Below are 23,741 nucleotides of genomic sequence, written 5' to 3'. Positions count from 1 at the left end.
GATTCTCCTTGGGATCAATCACCATGTGGTGGCCTTTTAACTGATGTCATTACTAGTAATAGATATCAAAATTCATATTTGGCCATTTTGTAATTATCAGCATCGGCCAATAACTGCCTAACTGCACTAAGTCTTACTTGTGTCACTTCCAGTGTTTACCAACAGTCTTGTCAGACAATGGATAATTTCAGTTTAAAAATTTTCAGGGAATATTTGAGGGAATATTCTTGTTTTCAGTCGATTAAAAGTCTTGCTTGCTGCAATTATTCACTCTGTGTAAAAAGAGCAGTTCTTGACCAGACTGAGAATTTGTAGACTAGAGATTGCCTAATCGAATGGATGAGGAAGTTTGCGATTTCACGATGGTTGTAACCATTAAAAGCCCCTATATTTTTGTCCTCTAGGGGGCGACTGTGCGACTCTGCTGAAGAACATTGGAGCGCTGCCTGTGGAGATGGCTCGCATGTATTTTGCTGAGACAGTTTTGGCTCTTGAGTACATTCATAATTATGGTATCGTACACCGAGACCTCAAACCAGATAAGTGAGTGAGAGAGAATATCCTCAAATTTCTGCCATTATTAAAATAGATAATGAAAGCTTACTTGAGTTGCTTCAGTTTGTAATTAAAGCTGAAGAGTGTAATTACTGTATAACATTAGCGTCACTAAATGGAATTGCAAAAATAAACATTGTTTTCAGACAGATTTCCAAATACATACTCCGTCTGCCATTGGTAGAAAAAACAGATAGTTCTGCCCCAAAATCACGCCATTGGCTGAGCCAGTGTTGTGGTGTCGGTCTGGATGGGCTGCTCAAAGAAACAGACCAATTTTGGAAAGCGCTACAGAGCCGCATGTTACAGTGTTTGAGGAAATCAACCTATGAATGGCTACTTATAGTTGTCTCTTCATTTTAAGATTGGAGAAAAGTATTTTAATTAAGTTCCATATGTAAGTTTGGGAGGAGCTTGTTCATCTAGGCCTGCCAATCATATCCCAAATCTTCCCTTGCGCTGATGATGATTCTTCCGGCATCCCTCCACCTCCCCATCTCCACCTTTATATTTCATAATGCCTATAGCAATTATTTCTAATTGCCTTTCCATTTCTCAATTTAGTCCAAAAGTCTCGAGCGTCGTCTTTCTGGCTGTCAGTCTGTCTATTTGTCATGCACTTTTTATTAATATATTTTCCAAAATAAGTAAATTCAGGGCTCTCATGGTCATGGAATGTTAAAATGTATGATTTACATGCATTTACTGGAAATGCTATGGAAATTCATAAATGCATAAAAAGTCATGAAAATGTTCATAGTGTATTTTCAAAATTTTCAGCTCTAAAATATTTCATAGTCTACACGTTGCTTTTGGTGAGTTCAATATGTATGAAATTAAAAAATATTTAAATGTCTTATCCAGTAATCAAAAATGACTGTAAAATAATGGAAAAGTCCTGGAAATTCATTGCTCAGAAGGTTTGGGAAATCTGAATATTTTATGTAGTTATGCCACTGATCTGTTAACCCTTTAAGCTCGGATGGGCCCGCCCGCCAGCGGGCCCGAGAGAAAAAGAAAATGGTAAAAATATGAATAACTACAGTCTTGACCAACACAAAATAAGTAATGTTTGTACTTAACAATGCATGTAGGCATTATGACCAAAACTGAACAAGTGCTTTGAAATTTGCAGACAAATCACAAGTGTTCCGTTTTGGTAATTTATAAAACAATTTGCACTGTGTATATTATTGTAATCTGTAAAAACATCAAACTTATCAAATAGCCATGTGTCATATGTTGTTGGAAAACTCTCAAAGAGTAGAAAATAACCAGCCTATGTTTTTTATTCGCAGACAAAAATATAACGAGTAATATCTAAGTATATGTCTTTGACAATTATATTTGTTTGCTTATATGCCACGTTTATGCTTATAACTTCATGAAAAATTTACGGAACATAAAATATCACATATCATTACTTAGTGGAGGTGATTATCTTTCAGACAAGCTCACACACAAGGTAAAAATAAAATTTTTCCAAATACGCCTCCTTGTCTGCTGTTGTTGTGTAGGGCTAGATATGTCGCTCAAAGCGGAAAAGAGGAATTTTTAAAACGCCACAGAGGTTTACTTATAGTTGTCTTCAGTGTTGGGTATTGTTACTTTTAAAAGTAACTCTTTAGAATATTGCATTACTCCTTAAAAAAGTAACTTAATTAAAAATTTATTTTTTATGGAAAGTAAAGTGTTAATTTTGTGTTACTTTTTTCTCACAGACACTTTCTCTTCTGCTATGCTATGCATTCCATACAAATAAGCCATGCATTGCATACAAGAGACAATACAGGTCATGCTAGCTACTGTGACAACACTCATGTTAAAACAACATAGTAAACAAACAGATATTTAGAAAGTAGGTCTTAACATCATATTTATAATAAAGAATCAATAACATGAATATGCATGATTTGTTTTTCCATCAACATGGCAGCCAATATGAATAATGAAGAATAACCAAGTCTTACCTAAAGCAGCAAAGTCCAACACTTGAACCTGTATCATATCTGTCATCATATGCGGTGCCCATCGACAATGTCAGAGTCAACTTAAGATGTTTTTCAGAAGTCAGGATCAAATTCAGTGGGGAATGCCAGCCTAACATGTTCAAGGAATAAGTCTGATGAATAAATGAATATTTTTCACTTAAGTCATCTCAGTGCACGCTTGTTTTGAGTTGATCCATGGTGAGTACAGATGCCACAACTTCAAATGTGCATTCTGATACAACTTGAATGGAATCGTTTTTAATGCTACCAAAATGTCATATAAACAGTTTGTTTCATGAATCAAACTACATGTTTATTATAAAACTGTAGAATCTTTTTAGAAATTAAGACGTTTTCTCTGCATACACAATCGATGTAGAACGTTGTTCGGAGCCACTGATCCAGAGTCAGCTTTTCTTATCCTATTCTCCCAGTTACAGGGAGCAGTCATGGAGCAGTTCGGCTGCATAAGTCAGTGAATTGAGCAAGTATTTCACCCCGTGTATCATGTCGTGTCCAGTGGAAGACCAGTCTTATAATCCCTCTGCCTAAAGGCAGTTACGGATTTTTCAATGCAGTGTATATTAACATATGAATCAACCGTGATTCACTCAACCGAATGTACTCTTAAACATGAAATGCGCATGCGCGTTAGTGAGCTGATTGACAGGCCATGTCTGTATCAAGTGGGACTTCCTTTCTACATCCATTGACTGTTGGGTGCTAGAGCTTCTTGGTTGGGTGTTTCAGTTTCTCCCATTCATTTAAATAGAAGTGACTCTGGCCTCACTCTCTATAGAACAACAATGCCCATCATGCAATACAGGGACAGTAGAGGTGTACAAAATCAATGCGTTACTTTATTTAAAAAGTAACTCAGATATTGTGGTCTAAAATAAAAAATATTGCATTACTTTACTCGTTACTCAAAAAAGTAATCTGATTACGTAACGCGCATTACTTTTATCGCATTACACCCAGCACTGGTTGTCTTTACATATTAAGCTGGGATAGGAGAAAGTACTTTTACACTGAAAAAGTAACACACTTCAGCTTTAAGCATAACACAGTATGTTAACGACTTATTAAGAAAAGTTACTGTAAAGTGTTAGAAAAGAATCAAGCTAGTTGTTTTTTATTTTCGAATACACTGATGTAATCTATTTTTAAGTGTACACTTACAACTCATACCTCTTCTTCACAGTCTGTTGATCACATCGATGGGTCACATTAAACTGACTGATTTTGGCCTGTCAAAGATGGGACTCATGAATCTCACCACTAACCTGTATGAGGGACACATCGAGAAGGACACCAGAGAGTTCCTGGACAAACAGGTATGTAGCTCAATGTGGCAAACACGAGTCTAAACAATAATCTTAAAATATTATGTATAGCCAATTATCTATGTGTATGGCCGTTATCTCTCTGTGTCCTCAGGTGTGCGGCACACCGGAGTATATTGCTCCAGAAGTGATTCTCAGGCAGGGTTATGGGAAACCAGTGGACTGGTGGGCCATGGGCATCATCCTCTATGAGTTCCTGGTGGGGTGTGTGCCATTCTTTGGAGACACACCCGAAGAGCTTTTCGGCCAGGTGATCACAGGTAAGCAAAGAAGAGAGGATGAGTCAATGACAGAGAAGTAGTCGTGACTGAATCTTGTCTCTCACACTAAGGGGAATCCTAAAGTGTAATTAGGCTTCACACGTCTTGTCCTGACATGTCTCACTCTGAGCTTTGCTGCTAATATGCTTTCGCATCGGTGCTTCCAAGCAACACCAGCACTAACATTAGTAACAGAGGTGTTGATTAATGCCAAAAAAACACAGGTGATGTTTTAATACTCTTTTCCTCCAAAAGCTTCTTCCAAAGCATAGGATTGGAAATGGTTTTAAACATGTTGAAGAGCTTTAGCAGTTTAGGTCTGCACAATACAGATTTGTGTATGTTTGTTTACGTAGATGATATTGAATGGCCGGACGGGGATGAGGCATTGCCTAGTGATGCTCAGAGCCTGATTTCAGCCTTGCTGCAGACCAACCCAGTAGTGCGACTTGGTACAGGTAAACAACATCCTGTACTGCGTCCCGTTTCATCTCTTGCATTCAGTCAAGTGCTCAGCCTTTCAAGGTAAAATCTTTAAGTATATTCAGCAGATGAACACGTTTGGCGCATGCACACTATGGCTACTTTGTGATACTCTTTAGTACAGTCAACGGCAGGTGCATGTGCAAATGATGTGCATAGACGTGATGATGAAATTGTGGGAAAGCGAAGTATGCTTTGGCCTTTATGAAATCTGTCAAGACATTCAAACAAGTACAAGCCAAACCATATCTTTATCTAGAGGTGTAATGATTCATTCATGTTCTTGATGCATCGATTTAAAATCCCGCCGATACAACCGTATGGATCTTAAAATATGACTTTTAAATAATGAATCATTTGTGTTGGTCAATAATCAGAAATTTAAAATGCTAAAATCTGAATTAATAATAATTTGTTATAAAAAGCTTACTATATTTAAAAATATATACAATCCCTGAGCACTTTATTAGGAATGCTATGATCCTAATAAAGTGCCAGACGTGGTCTTCTGCTGTTGTAGCACATCCGCCTCAAGGTTCGACAGAATGTTGTGCATTCTGAGGTGCTATTCTTCTCACTACAATTGTACAGAGTGGTTATCTGAGTTACCGAAGCCTTTCTACTCTCGAACCAGTCTTGCCATTCTCCATTGACCTCTTTCATCAAAAAGATGTTTCCGTTCACAGAAGTGCCACTAACTGGATGTTTTTTGCTTTTGACACCATTCTGAGTAAACTCTAGAGACTGTTGTGCATGAAAATCCCAGGAGATCAGCAGTTACAGAAACACTCAAACCAGCCCGTCTGGCACCAACAATCATGCCACGGTCCAAATCACTGAGATCACATTTTTTCCCCATTCTGATGATTGATGTGTCCTACTTGGGTATTATAATGTCAAAGGAATAATTCATCAAAAAATAAAAATCTTCTCAACATTTACTCACCCTCATGTCTTTTCAAGACTTTCGTTCTTCGATGAAACACAAAAGGAGATTTTTTGCGGAATGTCCAAGCTGCTGTTTCAAAGTGAATAGAGACTGTCGAGTTCCAAAATCAATAAAAATGTACCAATGTTTTGACTATATTGCACTTTATTTCAACGCATGCACTATATTTCACTATAAGACCTAAAGCGACACGTTTTTGCATTCATCCGTGCTGTTTCTCATTTGTTTTTTATCGTAAACTATCGTAAATGAAGATGTCTTTAATGGCTGTGCCGTGTCTTTCTGTTTTTTAGCATCTCATGCGGGAGCGCAACATTTTTAGATGAACTTCGACTTTTAAAAATATGTCTCAAGAAATCTGCGTTCTGTTCTATTCGCAGCACTGCATATAGCTTTGAACGGCCCCTTATACTACAAGTCTAGTCCACCGTAGCTCTCAAATCTCATTTGCATGCATTCAAAATATCTCCTTTTCTCTTCCATGGTGGAATGGGTGAGTAAATGTAAATTATTTTCATTTTTGGTTGAACTATTCCTTTAAATATTTTGTACCACAATGCATTAACATAGCAGCTATATCTAACTAGAATTGCCAGTTTATTTGTTTACATCGTCTTTTGTGTGTTTGTTGACATTTGTTTTCTTGCGAACAGGTGGAGCGTTTGAAGTGAAGCAGCATTCGTTTTTCTCGGGATTGGACTGGAACGGTTTACTCCGTCATAAAGCCGAGTTCATCCCTCATCTGGAGTCGGAAGAGGACACCAGCTACTTCGACAGTGAGGACACTCACATTTGCATTTAACTCTGCCCTTGATTCATCCTTGCATCTCTCATCATATCTCTCTCCCTCCCTCTATATCAGCTCGGTCCGAGCGCTATCGGCACATCAACTCATACGATGAAGATGACACGAACGATGATGAGCCGGTGGAGATAAGACAGTTCTCGTCATGCTCACCGCGTTTTAGCAAGGTCGGTCTGACACATAACCGCATCCATATTTCATCCGTTCTTTCCCAAAAACACCCTCTCATGCACAAAAACACACACAAGGGCTGTTTTCAAAAACTTTGTGAGTTGCCTTGCTGTCTACTGACTACATAGGGAGCATCCTGACTGAAATGGATCCTCATACTGTAAGTGACTGATTTGGAATGTTCTACATAGGCAGCAAATCTACACAAATAGCGCTGTCAGTTTTTAATGACAGTATGTGGATACTTTTGGATATTGAATGAATTTAGGCATATTTATCATACTCGTCCATAGAAAACACACACACAGCTAAACAAACAAACATAGAAACAAACAAACACACGCATCCTCCTAATTGATTGATTCATTCAGTCATTAACACAAGCACACTTCAGTCTTTCTCGTAGTCTAATCTCCTCACTTTTGTACAGTTAATTTACTCTGCATAAACTTTCCTTTACCTGAACTGGCAGGAATTTCATGTGTTTGCTTTGAACGCAGACGATTGATGAACACACTTGTTTGAAGCAGTGGCCATCAAATGAGCATGCATAATCACACACACAATAAGCTCTCGTAATATGCATCCTCTGATCTTCCTTAAAGTGAGTATTATCCTGAGTATTCTTCTCAAAACATGGCAACCCTCCTCAGAAACTCTTACTCAACAAAGACCTTAGATTATAAAAACAACCAGACAAGCACAATTATGTAAACAACAAAGCAATTGCATGATAAACTTCATAAAACGTGAAGTGTGTCATGGTTTCGATGTTAAAAAAATCTTTATCTATCTCAGCTTAATATGCAGAGACGACTACAAGTAAAACAGTCATTATTTTTGTAATTCCATTTGGTGATAATAGAGACATAGAAATAAATATGTGGACGTTTCCAGTGGTTTGATGAGGTGAGAAAAGTTTAACTTTATGTAAATGAGCCACGGTGCAATAATTCGACTACAAGTAGGAGTGAAGACAGTGGAGCTTACATGATTTGTCTCCTGTGAGATACTGTAGTTGAGTGTCGGCAAGATCAAAAAGGAAGTTAATGTTACTATGAGCGATTTCACTTTCCCATATGATTTGTCTCTGCCTACATACAGCAGTATGATACAAAAAATTATGTGAACCCTTTGGAATGACCTGCATTTATGTATATATTTGTCTAAAAATCTGATTTGATCTTCATCTAAGATACAATAATGAACAAACAATCTGTTTGTCTAATAACACACCAATTATTGTATTGTTCTTGTACATACTGAATACATCATTCAAACATTCATAGTGTTGGTTGGAAAAAGTATGTGAACCCCTAGGCTAATGACATGAACAAAAGCTAGAATGTTGCTTTGCATAAAGCTGGGAAACATTACAAAGTTATCTCAAAGGGCTTAGATATTCATCTGTCCACAGTCAGACAAATTGTCCATAAATGGAGATGATTTAGTACTGTGGCTGCTCTCCCTAGAAGTGGCCATCCAGCCAAGATGACTCAAAGGGCACACCGCAGAATGAACAATGAGGTAAAAAAAGGAACCCTAGAGTGACAGCTAAAGACTTGTTGGACTCATTGGAACTGGTTAACATCTCTGTTAACGAGTCTACTATACAGAAAACATTAAACAGGCATGGTGTCCATGGCAGGACATTACTAAGGAAGCCGCTTTCCAACAAAAGCATTGCTGCGCCCCTAAGATTTTGCCAAAGACCACCTTGAGACTCCACAACACTACTGGGAAAATGTTTTGTGGACTGATGAAACTAAAGTTGAATTATTTGGGGAGAACATGCAGCACTATATATGGTGTAAAAAGGGCACCGCATACCAACATGAAACCATGAAAACATCATCTCAATGGTATGATGGAGGGAGTATCAAGAGAAAAATTAATTCCTAAGTTTATCATGATATCCTACAGTATAAAGTCAGGTTGGCTGTGCACCAGCTGAAGATCAGTAGAAGTTGGGTGATGCAGCAGGACAGTGACCCTAAAAATCAAAGTCCACTACAGAATGTCTTCAAAAAAAGAAAATCCACCTTTTGTAGTGGCCCAGTCAGAGTCCAGACCTTAACCCAATAGAGATGCTGTGGAATGACCTCAAGAGAGCCGCTCACACCAGACATCCTAAGAAGAATGGTCCAAAATTCCTTCTGAACATTGTGCAGGTCTAATCCGCAGCTACCGGAAACATTTGATTGAGCATATTGCTGCCAAAGGAGGATCGACCTGTTATTAAACCCAAGGTTTCAGTTACTTTTTCCACAGCACTGTGAATGTTTAATGGGATGTGTTCAATAAAGACATGAAATATTATAACTGTGTGTTGTTAGCTTTAGTACATTGTGTTTGTCTATACTTCTGACTTTGATGAAGATGAGATCACATTTTATGACCAATTAATGCAGAAAACCAGCTCATTCCAAAGGATTCACATACTTTTTCTTGCCACTGTATAAATGCTTTCCCCTCCAGAATGTTCATTTTAAGCAACAGGCAAACTGATTAAGGCATATTATTGCTTTAGGTTACAATTAGGGCTGTCAATCGATTACAGTTTTTTTTTTTCTCCCTTTTTGGAGAAATGCCCAATTCCCAATGTGCTCTAAGTCCTCGTGGTGGCGTAGTGACTCGCCTCAATCCAGGTGGCGGAGGACGAATCTCAGTTGCCTCCGCGTCTGAGACCGTCAATCCACGCATCTTATCACGTGACTTGCGTGTTACCGTGGAGACATAACTCACAACTCACCATGCGTGCCACTGAGAGCAAACAACATTATAGCGACCACGAGGATGTTACCCCATGTGACTCTACCCTTCCTAGCAACCGGGCCAATTTGGTTGCTTAGGAGACCTGGCTGGAATCACTCAGCACGCCCTGGATTCGAACTCAGGGGTGGTAGTCAGCATCTTTACTTGCTGAGCTACCCAGGCCCCCAAAACGATTACAATTTTTAATTAAATTCATTATATGGTATGCCGATTAATTAATCAAATTAATCACAATTAATCGCATACATAAATATTTGCTGAGAAAGCCCCTCAAATAACAATAATTCTATAATGTATATACTGTAATGATTAAATAATTATAAATAAAAAATATATACAGTATATTATAAAAAAAAATAATACAGATAATTAAAATGCATAACATTCTGACTACCACCCCTAGAGTTGCGAGTTTGAATCCCAGGGCGTGCTGAGTGACTAGGGTAGAGTCACATGGGGTAACCTCCTTGTGATCGCTATAATGTGGTTCGCTCTCGGTGGGGCACTTGTTGAGTTGTGCGTGGATGTCACGGAGAATAGCGTGAGGCCTCAACACGCGCTAGGTCTCTGTGGTAACGCACCCAACAAGCCACGTGATAAGATGCGCAGATTGTTGGTCTCAGACGCGGAGGCAACTGGGGTTCGTCCTCCGCCACCCGGATTGAGGCGAGTCACTACGCCACCATGAGGACTTAGAGTGCATTGGGAATTGGGCATGCCAAATTGGGGAAAAAAATAAATAAAATGCATAACATTGTTTTGGTACACAAGTGAAGCATTAAAGAATAAACATACTGCTTTTTTGTCATTGTATCAAGTTAAAAAAGTTTGAAACTAAGGAAAACACGTATCTTTTTTTAAGATTTCAGATTAAGGCTTTGCCAAGCCAACATCAAAATTTGTACCTATCGAGTTAGAAAAATATCATAGAATATTCCCGACTGGGGGCAGTGGTTTTCCTTTAACTTTATACAAGTAAAATCCTGTGGAATGGGGGCACTGTTACATTTACTTTTGCACAGCGCAATACCTCAGTGTTGGCACTGATTTGTACATCGCTACAGTGAATATTCACAATGGACGAGGAAATCATTATTGTGGTGATTTTTTTTAGAACTTAAAAAGAGAATGATTGGCAAGTAGTTTTTGCAGATTTTACACTCGCTTCACATCCGGCCATACCTTCTTCACTTGCGGAATTTCGCTGTGCAAAAGTTTACATGACTGAGCCCTTAACATAAGGTTACCTTGCTTGCTCTATGACACGTTACTTGCAAAAATCAAACCTTCCCTGAGCATACGATACATGTTAAGTGTAGTCAAAGCAGTCTTTGGCACTGTTGTGTGTCTTTCAGGTGTACAGCAGTATGGAACATCTGTCCCAACTGGAGCAGAAGACCCCTGTAGTCACCCGTCGAGAGCACACAGGTCGCCGTGATGACAAGATGGCCAAGAGAGAGAGTTTGGGGAGCTTCAGTATGAGGGATAAGAGCTGGAGAACAGGATCACCTGAGATGTACGTGTGTGAGACAGGAGAAAACATGTCTGTTTGTTTGATATATCACTATACTACTGCACATGAAGATGCATTTGCAGTAGTCACTCATTTTAGGTGGCAAGAAAATCTAACTGCAACGTACAGAGTTCATATAGAAATCCACGTTTCAAAACACTTTTTTTACTCAGAACAATAAAGGTGATCTTATGATTAATATTTATATATTATAATAATATTTGTAAAAATATTATTAATTTTGAAAGTCTCTTAGAGCATAAAAATATGCATGTCTGCTTCATACTGCAACTGATTAGTGAAATTTGTCAATTAAAAAATGTCAGCTGGGTAGCTCACTGATTATTGATGCTGACTACCACACCTGGAGTCGCGAGTTCAAATCCAGGGTGTGCTGAGTGACTCCTGCCAGGTCTCATAAGCAACCAAATTGGCCGGTTTCTAGGGAGGGTAGAGTCACATGGGGTTTTCTCGTGGTCACGATTAGTGGTTCTCGCTCTCAGTGGGGCGTGTGGTAAGTTGTGCTTGCATCCTTAGAGTAGCATGAGCCTCCACATGCTGTGAGTCTCCACGGTGTCATGCACAGCGAGCCACGTGATAAGATGCGCGGATTGACAGTCTCAGAAGTGGAGGCAACTGAGACTTGTCCTCCGCCACCCGGATTGAGGTGAGTAACCGTGCCACCATGAGGATATAGTAAGTAGTGGGAATTGGGCATTCCAAATTTGGGAGAAAAAGGGATAAAATAAAATAAAATAATTAACAAAAATGTCATAAAAGTAGTAGGATTTGTGGTGAAACATAGTATCTTTGATACTGCTGAAAAGGTAAAAAGCAGTGTTGGGTAAGTTACTCAAAACAAGTAATCCACTACAAATTATTAATTACTTTTCTTAAAAAAGTGTAATCAGATTACTTTACTAATTACTTCATCTAAACAGTAATCACATTACTAATTATTTTACTTTTAAGTAACTTTCTAAATCACTTTTCCTAGAAAAGTTTTTGGTTTTCCACTAAAATTCAAAACGTCTATTTTTCCTCATTCATTGTTGCACACCTTTCCAGACGTACATATGAATTTATATTTTAAAAGTATTACACATATTACTTTAGCACAAGTAATGTACTTAAAAGTAATTATTTTAATTAAAGGATTTAAAGTTTAATGCATTAGACTACTTATTTGACTAAAAAGTAATTAGATTACAGTAACTAATTATTTTGTAATCAGATACACCCAACACTGGTAAAAAGTAAGCAAAATAATAAATTGTATTTAAAAATGTACATAAAAGCAATCATTAATTTTACTGTCACTAATTTTTCAAAAACTCCAAAATGTCACAGAATCTGAATGAGGACCCGAGTGCAGAAGCAATTTTCAAGAAGGGCTTTATTAAAATAAAACAAAGTACAAACAAAAGCTCTCACAAGGGAGAGAAAAAACTCATCAGAGTCTGTATGTATAAAACTTCTCAGAAATGCTCTTAAGAATAGCCTTATGCTTCGACTTAAGTGTAGGAGTAGGAGCTTTTTTGTAAAGATGCTAAAAGCAACTTTCAGCAACTTCTAAGACTGATTCTTGAGTGCTGACTGAGATGACACTTATGTGTTGTAAATCAGGACTTCAATGATGTTGACCCAAAATGACTGCCCTCAAACACTGAATCAGCCAATAGTGAGCCTGCAAGGGTAATATTTCCCAGCTGGTATGACACCATTCATCCATTCATGATTCAATACAACACATTATAAAACAATGTTTTCATAATAGGTTATTTTCTGTTGATTAATTATTTGATTACTATTACTTCAAGAGAACTGAACCCGTAGCCATGCACTCTCAAAAGACGAGATATGGAGCATGAGTGTCTGGATCCTGACCCAGACCTAAAACCGAACTAGACTGAAGAGTCAGGATCCAGACACTACGCTCCAAACATAAACACAAACACAGAACATGGGCGTCAGGATCCTGTCATCACACAATAAACATGACTGACCAAAGTGACAGGATCCTGATACAAAAAAAACACTTAAAGGAATATTTCAATACAAGTTAAGTTCAATTGACAGCATCTGTCATAATGCTGATTACCACAAAAAAATCATTTTGACTCGCCCCACCTTTTCTTTTAAAAAAAAGCAAAAATCAAGGTTATAGTGAGGCACTTACAATGAAAGTGAATTGTTAATCAAACAATTAATTGATTGTTAATCAAAATTTCTGTGCAAACATTTATACTTAAAGGTGCACTCATTAACTTTTGTCTTTGTGTCATCTTGGACTGACACTGACACCTAGTGGCTTGGATGCAGCATCATTTAAAATCAATAGTTTTCAGTTTCAGATGCCATTGTAGAAATGTAGTATTCACAGTCAGCCATAATTACTTTAATCAATGAGTGAACGTGTCCAATAACAGGATGGTTACTGAGATTAAGCGAGTAGTATTCGGCTGGTCATGTGATTCTATCATGGCAGCCCCCATGTGCGGACCCTCTCCATGTAGAATAAAACAGCTTTTATAAGTTTACTGATATGACTGGAGTCTTCATTTTAATGTGAGTGCTCATGATTTCCTACATATATTCCAAAATTACAATTCATGTCTTTAGGAGTTAAACTTTTTTAATGAGGAAAAACTTACTGAGTGCACCTTTAACAGTGATATTAAGCTTAATGGTAGCATTTTAGTTTTTTATACCTTCCTCCATCTTGAAAATCAACTTAAATAATGAAATTTCCCAGTGGTGTTAGTGGCTCCAATTACGTTGAATGAGGAGTTATAAATCAAAAGAGGAGGTCTGCCAATAGTAAATTATTATTTTTTATTTTCTAGAATTATTTAGTGATTTTAATATAATTAAAAAAGAAGATATATAATTAAAATAGCATCTGGGGTTTAATATAGGATTAATGAGTTTTATTTTTTTAATGTTCAAATGAAAATGTCACCTTAAAGAATAGTTCACCCAAAAATTAAAATTCTCTCATTATTCACTTACCCTGATGCAATCCTAAATGTGCATGACTTTCTTTCTTCTGCAGAACACAAACGAAGATTTTTAAAAGAATATCTCAGCTCTGTTGGTCCAAGCGATAGGATAGGTGTGGGTGAGAAATAAATCAATATCTAAGTCCTTTTTTACTATAAATTCTCCTTCCTGCCCAGTAGATGGCAATATGCCAGGGACTTGGATATTGATCTGTTTCTCACCCACACCTATCATATCACTTCTGAACTCATAGATTCAACCTCTGGAGTTGTATGGATTACTTTTGTGCTGCATTTATATGCTTTATGAACCTTCAAAAGTTCTGACCAACATTCACTTGCATTGAATGGACCTACAGAGCTGAAATATTCTTTTAAAAATCTTCATTTTTGTTTAGTAGAAGAAAGAAAGTCATACACATCTGGGATGGCATGAGGGTGAGTAAATGATGAGACAGTTTTCATTTTTGGGTGAACTATCCCTTTAAGTATCACCTTAATTACCCTAAAATTATAGAGTGGCACATTCAAACATTCTCTTTCTCTCTGTCTGTTTTTTATCTCCATAGGAAGCGTCTGTCGTGCTCTGAGTCTCTGTATATAGAGGGAGACTGCAGTCCTCCAATGGGCGCCCGACGTCGGTTCTCAGCCCTGATGGACACGCACCGGTTTGCCCCTCCTCAAGTGGATGATGGAGAGCTCATCGCGCGACAGATTGGCGTTAAAGCCCCCGGATCATCTGTAGAGGGAGTCGCTGCTCCATCATCTCCCAGTGCTAACGAACAGAGAAACGCTGTGAAGGAAGTGATAAGTGCCTGTAAAGGGGCAGGTGAGTGGATGCTAAAGCAAAATGTACTGATTATTTCACAAAATGTACAGATTGTGCTTGTGGATATCTATTTTTCTTGCTACTAAAAGCCTCAAACAATGCTCTGAGTATCTTTCAAAGATTTACAGTAATGCCACTAACTGATTAGTTATTCCTCAAAAGCGCTCATTTTATCAACCCGGTACTTTGTAACACAACTTGGTTTCCAGTTAGACCGATAAAAAAACATTACTCATTACTCACAGCAGTTACATAAAGCTAGCCAATAAAATTAGAGCTTGCCAGATGGAGAAAGTGCTTCCCATTTTTGTGTTCAGTATGCATCAGACTATGTCAGTTAAATGGACTGATTGAGCCTGATCAGACTAGATTTTACACCTTACTCTGAGTTTGTTATGAGAAGTTTAAATCTTTAAATGTAAATTTGGCAGATAAGCCATCCAGACCAGGTGAGATAACAGCAGCACAGGCCATACCTGCTGCAGTCTCCAGGGATACGGTTGCCGTAGGTGACCCCATCAGTCAGCGAGCGACTAAGGATCTGGTGTTGCGGCGAGCTCGTCATCAGCAACTGTCCAGCGATGGGGAGAAACGCACCTCGCGGCCCGGCAACAAGGTCATCAAATCTGCATCTACCACGGCGCTGTCTGTCATCATACCTGGAGGTAAAGTTCAGCCTCCAAACACCAGGGGGAGATATACATTCTTCTTGAACACTATTATGGGATTATTGGAAAAATAATGTTTTTAAACATTTTGTATGAAGGCGAATCTCACGAAACCTCTCATGAACATATCTGGGTTATAATTCACCCCCATTAAAAACAAAAAAAACATGAAAGGTGTAAAATGTATAATTTTTAGGGCCAATATCGTCACCAAAATTGTAAAGAAAAAGGTAGTATTTTTTTACAGACAGTCTGCCATTTGTCAAAAAACAGATAGCCCCTCCCCAAACTCACCCCATTTGTTGGGCTGGTTGGGATGCTCAAACAAACCGATACAATGTTTTGATGTAGCCACAGATCCACACTTTTCTGGGGAATCAACAAACAAATTACTTCTTACTGCATATTTAGCTTGTAAAAAAATAAGATCGGAAAATACTTTTTGCATTGTTACATAATTTTTATGACAATTAACATTATTCAGAAATAATTACATATGACTGAAATTATAAAGTATTAATGCAATGCTTGTATTTATTGTAATGCCTTAAATTTATGCTGATTGAAATAGAAAAATCATTTTATTACATTATTTTATTTGCTGTAATATAAGAAACAATTACTGTAATGAGAATCTAATGAGAATCACTAATTAAAAATAATGTGAATAAAAATAAAAAAATAAAAAATATAAACCATCTGGATACAGTAATGTAATTTGGAGAGAAAATGTGCTTAATTGTCATGAAAATAATGTCACAATTATTGCTGTCAGTCGAATAATTTTTTTAATCGCAATTAATCGCAGATTTTGAAAGTGCTGAAATTTGACACTAAATATACTTCTTTTCCTTTCAGAATGCATTTATTTCCTTCTTAGGAAAGAAAACAAAACAATATGTAACAATATAATGCTTTATTAACATTTTCCAAACAAAGCCTTCCACAGTATTAAGATAGAAATGTACTAAAATAGCACCAACTGAAGTTACATTAAACATTTCGCAAAGTGGGAGTTTGACTAATTGAAAGAATAGTCCCCACATAGGATGCATTTTCATTGCAATGGGTATTAAATCTCTGTAGCTCTCATCCTCCATAATATTAATCAGCCGGCAGAGTGGGTCTATCCGCTTTGTTACAGCAATCGTGATGCCATGTTCACGCTTCACATCAGGGCGTCAATGTTTGGACTCCACATGAAAAGTGCTTGAAGACAAAAATGTCTCATTCTGCATTTTAATGATAGTTAAGACTTGAGGTGATTCTGTGGTAATTAAAATGCACCTTACAAGTTTCATCTGGGCTTGTTTTGTACAACAAATAGCATTAAGAGCTCCTTTTCTCATCATTTTATCACTGACTCTGAATTACTGTTGTGTGTGTTTGTGGTGTGTGCGTCAGTGTAATGACTCCGGGCAAACACATCGCAAATATATGTATATATATATATATATATATATATATATATATATATATATATATATTCTTTTTGTTTTGAGGTGAAATGTGACATGGACATGTTTTCGTGAGATTTGCCCATTGATTACACATAAGGCTATACTATACATATATTGCTTTTTAAATTATCAATATCTAGTTGAGCAGCTCAGTAGCTCTCCGCTGGCCAGTCCCATGTCCCCTAGCTCTCTCTCATCCAACCCCTCATCGCGAGACTCCTCCCCGAATCGTGACTACTGTCCCACAGTCACGATTCCCCGGTCACCAATCACCATCCACCGCTCTGGCAAGAAGTACGGCTTCACCCTGCGGGCCATTCGAGTGTACATGGGAGATACTGACGTCTATAGTGTACATCACATCGTCTGGGTGAGAAAGACAAATATGATAGAATAGAAAATTTCAATGAAGCAATAATTGTATTGTACTCGTTAAAAAAAAAAAGGTGATATAATTTTTAATTGCTATAACTGTCTTTATCCAAGCATGTGGAGGATGGAGGCCCCGCCCAGGAGGCGGGACTGTGTGCTGGTGACCTCATCACTCACGTCAATGGAGAATCTGTGCATGGATTGGTCCATACCGAGGTTGTAGAGCTCATTCTTAAGGTAAGATGTAAGATCAGAATCATAAGTTACAGCTCAAAAAGTAATAGCATAAGCCACATTATTTAAAATACCAATCATGTCATGTCAATCATGGTACAAGGTGTGAACAGAAGTTTAATACTTGGGCTTAGGGTTTTTTTTCAAATACTTAACCCTTAGTATAAGCAATACTAGTAGTCAAGCTTGCCCTATAAAACATCACTGATAAAGATCCAAAAAGGCCTCCATAATTCTTTCTTTTTTCTCTGTTCAGAGTGGAAACAAGGTGACCGTGACCACCACGCCCTTTGAGAACACATCCATTAAAGTGGGACCAGCACGCAAGTCCAGCTACAAGTCCAAGATGGCCAGACTCAGTAAGAGGACAGTCAAAGAGGGACAGGAGAGGTACAACGTGCTTGACAACTCTAATAATCTCATTTGAAGAACATCATCATCAAGCAAATCTTGTTCTGTCTATTTTTATTTTTATCAAGCTAGTTTTCCTTTTGTTTTCTCTTTTCTAACCTCTTTCTCTCAATTGTCATTTGCAGTAAGAGACGTGGCTCTTTGTTCCGCAAATTAACTAAGCAGTCCAACCTGCTGCATACGAGTCGTAGTCTGTCATCTCTAAACAGATCCCTGTCATCCAGTGAAAGTCTCCCTGGCTCTCCTACACACAGTCTGTCTGCTCACTCCCCCACACAGAGCTATCGCTCAAGCCCCGACTCGTCCCACCTTGGTGAGTAGATAAAAACAGAGCAAAAAAGATGCTTAAAAGGGCCACCACAGTGTCATTTCCACTATCTTAAATTCTGTATTGTATTTAGTAGAATTCTGTGGTGGAAATGACGGTGAAGGAAGATACATTTATTTATTTTTTTATACCCTTTTTCTCCCAATTTGGAATGCCCAATTCCCACTACTTAGTAGGTCCTCGTGGTGGCGTGGTTACTCACCTCAATCCGGGTGGCGGAGGACAAGTCTCAGTTGCCTCCGCTTCTGAGACCGTCAGTCCGCGCATCTTATCACGTGGCTCGTTGTGCATGACACCGTGGAGACTCCCAGCACGCGGAGGCTCGTGCTACTCTCCGTGATCCACGCACAACTTACCACGAGCCCCACTGAGAGCGAGAACCACTAATCGCGACCACGAGGATGTTACCCCATGTGACTCTACCCTCTCTAGCAACCGGGCCAATTTGGTTGCTTAGGAAACCTGGCTGGAGTCACTCAGCAGAAAGTTACATTTTTAAAGTTTTTGGAATAAAATGGCCTACTTTTTTGCCAAGGCTCATTTCATCGCTTACATGATCCTAAATACAATTAAATAAAATTTTCTTTATTAAGAAAAAACTTTATTAGGGGCAAATTTGTTTGGTGTGGTTGAAATGACGCCACAACTGTGGGATAGTCATAATTTTTGAAAGATTTATAGAAATAATTTTCACACAGTAAATATTGAAATGGTTTATGTTTAATTTACTCTTTGTTTAGATTATCATAATTTTACATGTTTAATCATTTGTATTTTTATAATGGATTTGAATAGTTTAATATTGAAAGTCTGGGTCTAAGACAAGGCTAAAACAGTAACATTTATACATAAAAGGCATGTTGATCAAATAAATGGTTTTCCAAGTCAGTTTTTATGTGTCCTTCATATAACAAAAATAAAAAAAAGTTGTATAATCTGTTCGCTTAAAAACAAATCAACTCATGGGACATGAAATTGCCCAGAGTTGTAGAAACACCAATATATATATCTTGATATTTATCTCTGAAATGGGTTAGGGTTAGAGTTAGGTTGTTTATTGAAAACAAGAAACAAAATACTCTAAAATATAGTTACAAACGATCAAGGCATGTTTTTCACTATGCACAAGAAAGAATGATATTTAATGAAGTTTAATTTTTATTTATGCACCGATTTGAAAATATACAATAATAAATAACATCTACTTTGACATCTACAATAACATGTAAATTGCCATGAGCATTATTGAATGATGATGTAAATGAATAGTTTGAAAGAACTGATTGATAGAAATGTATTGAGGTTTAAATCAGAGATGCTGTTATAATACCTCTGTCTTAGCGCTCTCATGCTCATTGGTTGCTGTGTTTAGGAAACGTAATGGGTGAATAAGAAGTAGAGCTCATTCACAAGAAAAAAAAAGTTAAATATACAAATACATTTCAAATGTAATTTTAGAATCAGTATAATTGGCTTTTGGTGTTTTTATCCAAGGTGCCTCCTCTCCGAGCAGCTCTCCAGCCTCAAGTACCCCAAACTCCCCTGCAACAACCCAGCACATGCGGCCCAGCTCCCTGCATGGACTTTCCCCTAAACTACACCGCCAATATCGGTCAGCCCGCTGCAAGTCTGCCGGCAACATCCCTCTTTCTCCGCTGGCTCATACACCATCACCCACTCAGTCTTCTCCACCTCCTTTGCCCGGGCACACAATCGGGAGTTCCAATACCACCCAAACCTTCCCAGCCAAACTTCACTCATCCCCACCGATCATTCGGCCCAGACCCAAGAGTGCTGAGCCACCCAGGTCACCACTTCTCAAAAGAGTGCAGTCAGCAGAGAAACTTGTGTCACCTCTTTCAGCGTCATCTGAGAAGAAAGGTATTGGGGTGATGAGGAAGCATAGCTTGGAGGTTGGACATTCGGATTACCGTAAGGATGGGTTCCACTGCGAGCTGGGCCTGCAGAGTCTGATGGAAATCGAAGGTGAGAATCTGGTATCTGCCCCGGCAACTTCTCCATCACCACCTGAAACGGGCATGTTTAAGCCAGTGAGGAAGTTGGGCAGACAGGAGTCGCCTTTGAGTCGAGATGTTTTGCTTGCTGGGAGAGAAAAGGAACGAGACAAGGAGAGGACTGGTGAACCAAGCCAAGCTAGTGATCCTAAACTTGGGTTGGTCAAAGAGAAGTTTCCCTCTGGTGGAATTAGTCCACCTGGAATTGATGAAGTAGGGAAATCTCCAAGTGCAGAAGTTTCTTACACTCTACAAGAAGGTTGCCTGGTCAAACCCCAGACTGGACAGCCTTCTTTCATCAAATCTTCTCCAGTAGCATCAGAATCCAAACCTAGTGTAGTTTCCACTATTCCATCACCCCTGACCACAGTGTCTTCTGCCAAAACTACTGATCCAAGGATCATCAAGCAAACAGGCAATGATGAACAAGGAAGTCTTTCAAAGATTCCAAGTAAGACGACCCAAAGCCAACAAGTAGGAACCAATACACCTTCAACCTCTGTGAGTACGTCAAGTGCCATAATCAAAGACTCATTGGAAAAAGAATTGGGAATGGATGCTGGCAAGAATGAAGTGAAACAAGAAGTTGGGAAGACATCAACCTCAATCAAGCAAACTGCACCATGTTCTGCTTCTGGAAAGACAACAGGCAACGAGGTAACCAAAGCAAGTAAAGGACCATTTGATAGTGAGAGTCTTAAAAAGGGTACATTAGATCCTCATTCCAGAACTTCAGATGTAAGGGTGAGAACTGCCTTATCTCCAGCCAAAGGGGTTGTACCATCTCATCCACCCCAGGTGCAGTGCTCTGCTTTGGGCAAACTGAGGCAGGAAAAGGGTCTCGCTCCAGTCAGCTGCTACCGTGGAACATTTGATTGGGAGGACAAATGTCTCTTGGAGGTTGTTGAGGAGCATTCTCCATCTCCTACACCTTCTCCAACCGGATTGTCTCCAGATATTGCCAAATCTCAACCTCAGTTTCCTGGTGAAAGATCTGGATGGCCCACACAGTTGACGAGCCCTGGGAAATCCATAGGCCCGTTTAAGGTTGGAACTCAGGAGGGGTCTATGGCCAAAGATGCCACCATTACATTGGAGATGACCCAAGCGTGTGCACCAGGAAAAACTGAGGCCGCTTCTGGGAGTCGGCTGAGCTCCAAAGGGTTCGATCAAAGCCCTGCTTGCACCTCTCTGCATGTGAAGACTGCCAGCACTCCTAAGAATGGCTCTTGATCTCATAGTAGTCTTGGAAATAAATGCCTTTATTGAGTGGTTTAGCAAAATTCTGTATTTTCAAGCACTTAAACATTTAGGAACATTCCAGCCAGTGAAGACAAGTACGTTGAACAAAAGAAAATGACTACAAGGCTGTTATTTACTGTACATTCAGAGCTGAAAATGATGACAGATGTATTGTATATGAATGTGTGTTGGGTGTTTGTATACTGTATAAGAGAGTGAATGTGTGCATGTTTTGTGGTGCCTGGTGTGGTATCAAGGTATAAAGGCAGGGTCAAAGTGCTTTAACAGATCAAAGGATGCTGAATACTGTGAACACCAAAACAATGTCCCTCCATTTTCTAAGGTGACAAAACACACTATTTCCTTAAACAATCAAACAGAAATATTCAAATACATTAAATACCTTTGCAAGGCTCTGGGTATGTCTATAGAACTATGACTATTAACGGATGAGATCATTAAAGAAAAATCACAAGGATTTAAGTGATACATATCGGAACGATTTTAGATTACATCCTACATGAGTATTGTGTTATAAACATCGCAGAGATTGTTTAAACAGCACATTTATGTTGGTTTTAGGGATCTGTGGAGTGAAAATATATACACTATTTATTCAAGCATCAGTAAATGTCAATGCTGATATGGCAATTTGGGCTCAGTATAGCCTGCAGTCTGTTGGCGTTACTCTGTGTTATCTGATTATTGTTCACTAACAAGCAAAGAAAATATCAGTAAACATTTGTTTTTAAAGCAATTTCCACACTGTCTGTTTTCATAACACTGAGTCATATGCGCCCTTTATGAAAAGCATAAGTGTTTGTACAGTATTTCAGCTTTTGTTATTTTTCAAGATCCATTCCAAAATCACTGAAACATCACCACTAGAACTAGCAAAATGTTGTGAAGGCAAGACGACCAGTTAATATACAAGCATATGAAAGCTTTACCTTTGTTTAAATTTAGGATACGTGTTTGTGGATGATAACATTGAGCGCATTTACATGCAACATGCTAATAACTACCAATAAGCATCTAATTTTAAAAAATCTGACAATAAAAATACAAATGACTAGAGCATGGCAACTGATGGACGATGTAATGCTGATATATCGCCTAAATGAGAAATGCAATTGCTTAAACAATCATTTTTCACATATTTACTCATGACTGTCAAAACATATGAGAAAAAAGATGTTCATTATCCATTGACAGAGCTTTTGGTGAATTTTGGAACTGTTCAAGCAAAATGCGACTTTTTAGGCCTACCATACGATAATCTCAGAATGGCCAAGTACAGGCAAATTAATCGGCCTGGCCAATATATCGGTCTATCACTACTATACAAGATCAGAAACAAATCAGCTTCAAGAACAAAATTACAGAATAGTAATTTACACTTAATCAAAATTATTTATTTAACTCAAAACATAAGGACATTATTATTCTTGGTTTAACAGTTTATGTAATTGTATATATATATATATATATATATACACACAGCTCTGGAAAAAATGAAGAGACCACTGCAAAATTATCAGTTTCTGTGGATTTACTTTTATAGGTTTGTGTTTGAGTAAAATTAACATTTTTGTTTTATTCTATAAATTACTGAGAACATTTCTCCCAAATTCCAAAGAAAAATATTGTCATTTACAGCATTTATTTGCAGAAAATGTCAACTGGTCAAAATAACAAAAAAGATGCAGTGTTTACAGACCTAGAATAATGCAAAGATATCAAGTTGGATAAGCACCCCCAGATCATCACCAATCCTCCACCTGGTCGTCTTATGGTTAGACAGAGACCTGGAGAGGCCTTCAAGCTACAGTGTCTCGCACCCACTGTGAAATTTGGTGGAGGATCGGTGATGATCTGGGGGTGCTTCAGCAAGGCTGGATTCGGGCAGATTCGTCTTTGTGAAGGACGCATGAATCAAGCCACGTACAAGGTTATCCTGGAAGAAAACTTGCTTCCTTCTGCTCTGACAATGTTCCCCAACTCTGAGGACTGTTTTTTAACAGCAGGACAATGCTCCATGCCACACAGCCAGGTCAATCAAGGGGAGGATGGAGGACCACCTGATCAAGACCCTGTCATGGTCAGCCCAATCTCCAGACCTGAACCCCATTGAAAACCTCTACAATGTGATCAAGAGGAAGATGGATGGCCACAGGCCATCAAACAAAGCCAAGCTGCTTGAACGTTTGCGCCAGGAGTGGCATAAAGTCACCCAACAGCAATGTGAAAGACTGGTGGAGAGCATGCCAAGACGCATGAAAGCTGTGATTGAAAATCAGGGTTATTCCACCAAATATTGATGTCTGAACTC

General features: G+C 38.5%; 1 protein-coding gene across 3 annotated transcripts in view; it reads left to right on the top strand.

The window, feature by feature from the left end:
- Positions 1–22,166, top strand: part of LOC127444044 (microtubule-associated serine/threonine-protein kinase 1-like) — a 106,892-nt gene extending 84,726 nt beyond the window's left edge. For all 3 annotated transcript variants that reach the window (XM_051703188.1, XM_051703189.1, XM_051703187.1), the window contains 14 exons: positions 405–543; positions 3,751–3,883; positions 3,987–4,152; positions 4,509–4,610; positions 6,238–6,360; positions 6,447–6,556; positions 10,691–10,851; positions 14,420–14,679; positions 15,111–15,344; positions 16,948–17,177; positions 17,294–17,416; positions 17,670–17,803; positions 17,950–18,137; positions 19,647–22,166. In XM_051703188.1, the coding sequence (XP_051559148.1) occupies positions 405–543; positions 3,751–3,883; positions 3,987–4,152; positions 4,509–4,610; positions 6,238–6,360; positions 6,447–6,556; positions 10,691–10,851; positions 14,420–14,679; positions 15,111–15,344; positions 16,948–17,177; positions 17,294–17,416; positions 17,670–17,803; positions 17,950–18,137; positions 19,647–21,400 (3,857 nt within the window). In that variant the 3' untranslated portion in view covers positions 21,401–22,166. The remainder of the gene's footprint in view (positions 1–404; positions 544–3,750; positions 3,884–3,986; positions 4,153–4,508; positions 4,611–6,237; positions 6,361–6,446; positions 6,557–10,690; positions 10,852–14,419; positions 14,680–15,110; positions 15,345–16,947; positions 17,178–17,293; positions 17,417–17,669; positions 17,804–17,949; positions 18,138–19,646) is intronic.
- Positions 22,167–23,741: the final 1,575 nt, after the last annotated feature.

The sequence above is a fragment of the Myxocyprinus asiaticus genome, chromosome 7 (genome assembly GCF_019703515.2).
Source record: "Myxocyprinus asiaticus isolate MX2 ecotype Aquarium Trade chromosome 7, UBuf_Myxa_2, whole genome shotgun sequence".
Classification (NCBI taxonomy): Eukaryota; Metazoa; Chordata; class Actinopteri; order Cypriniformes; family Catostomidae; genus Myxocyprinus; species Myxocyprinus asiaticus.
This window is presented reverse-complemented; position numbering and strand designations above follow the sequence as displayed.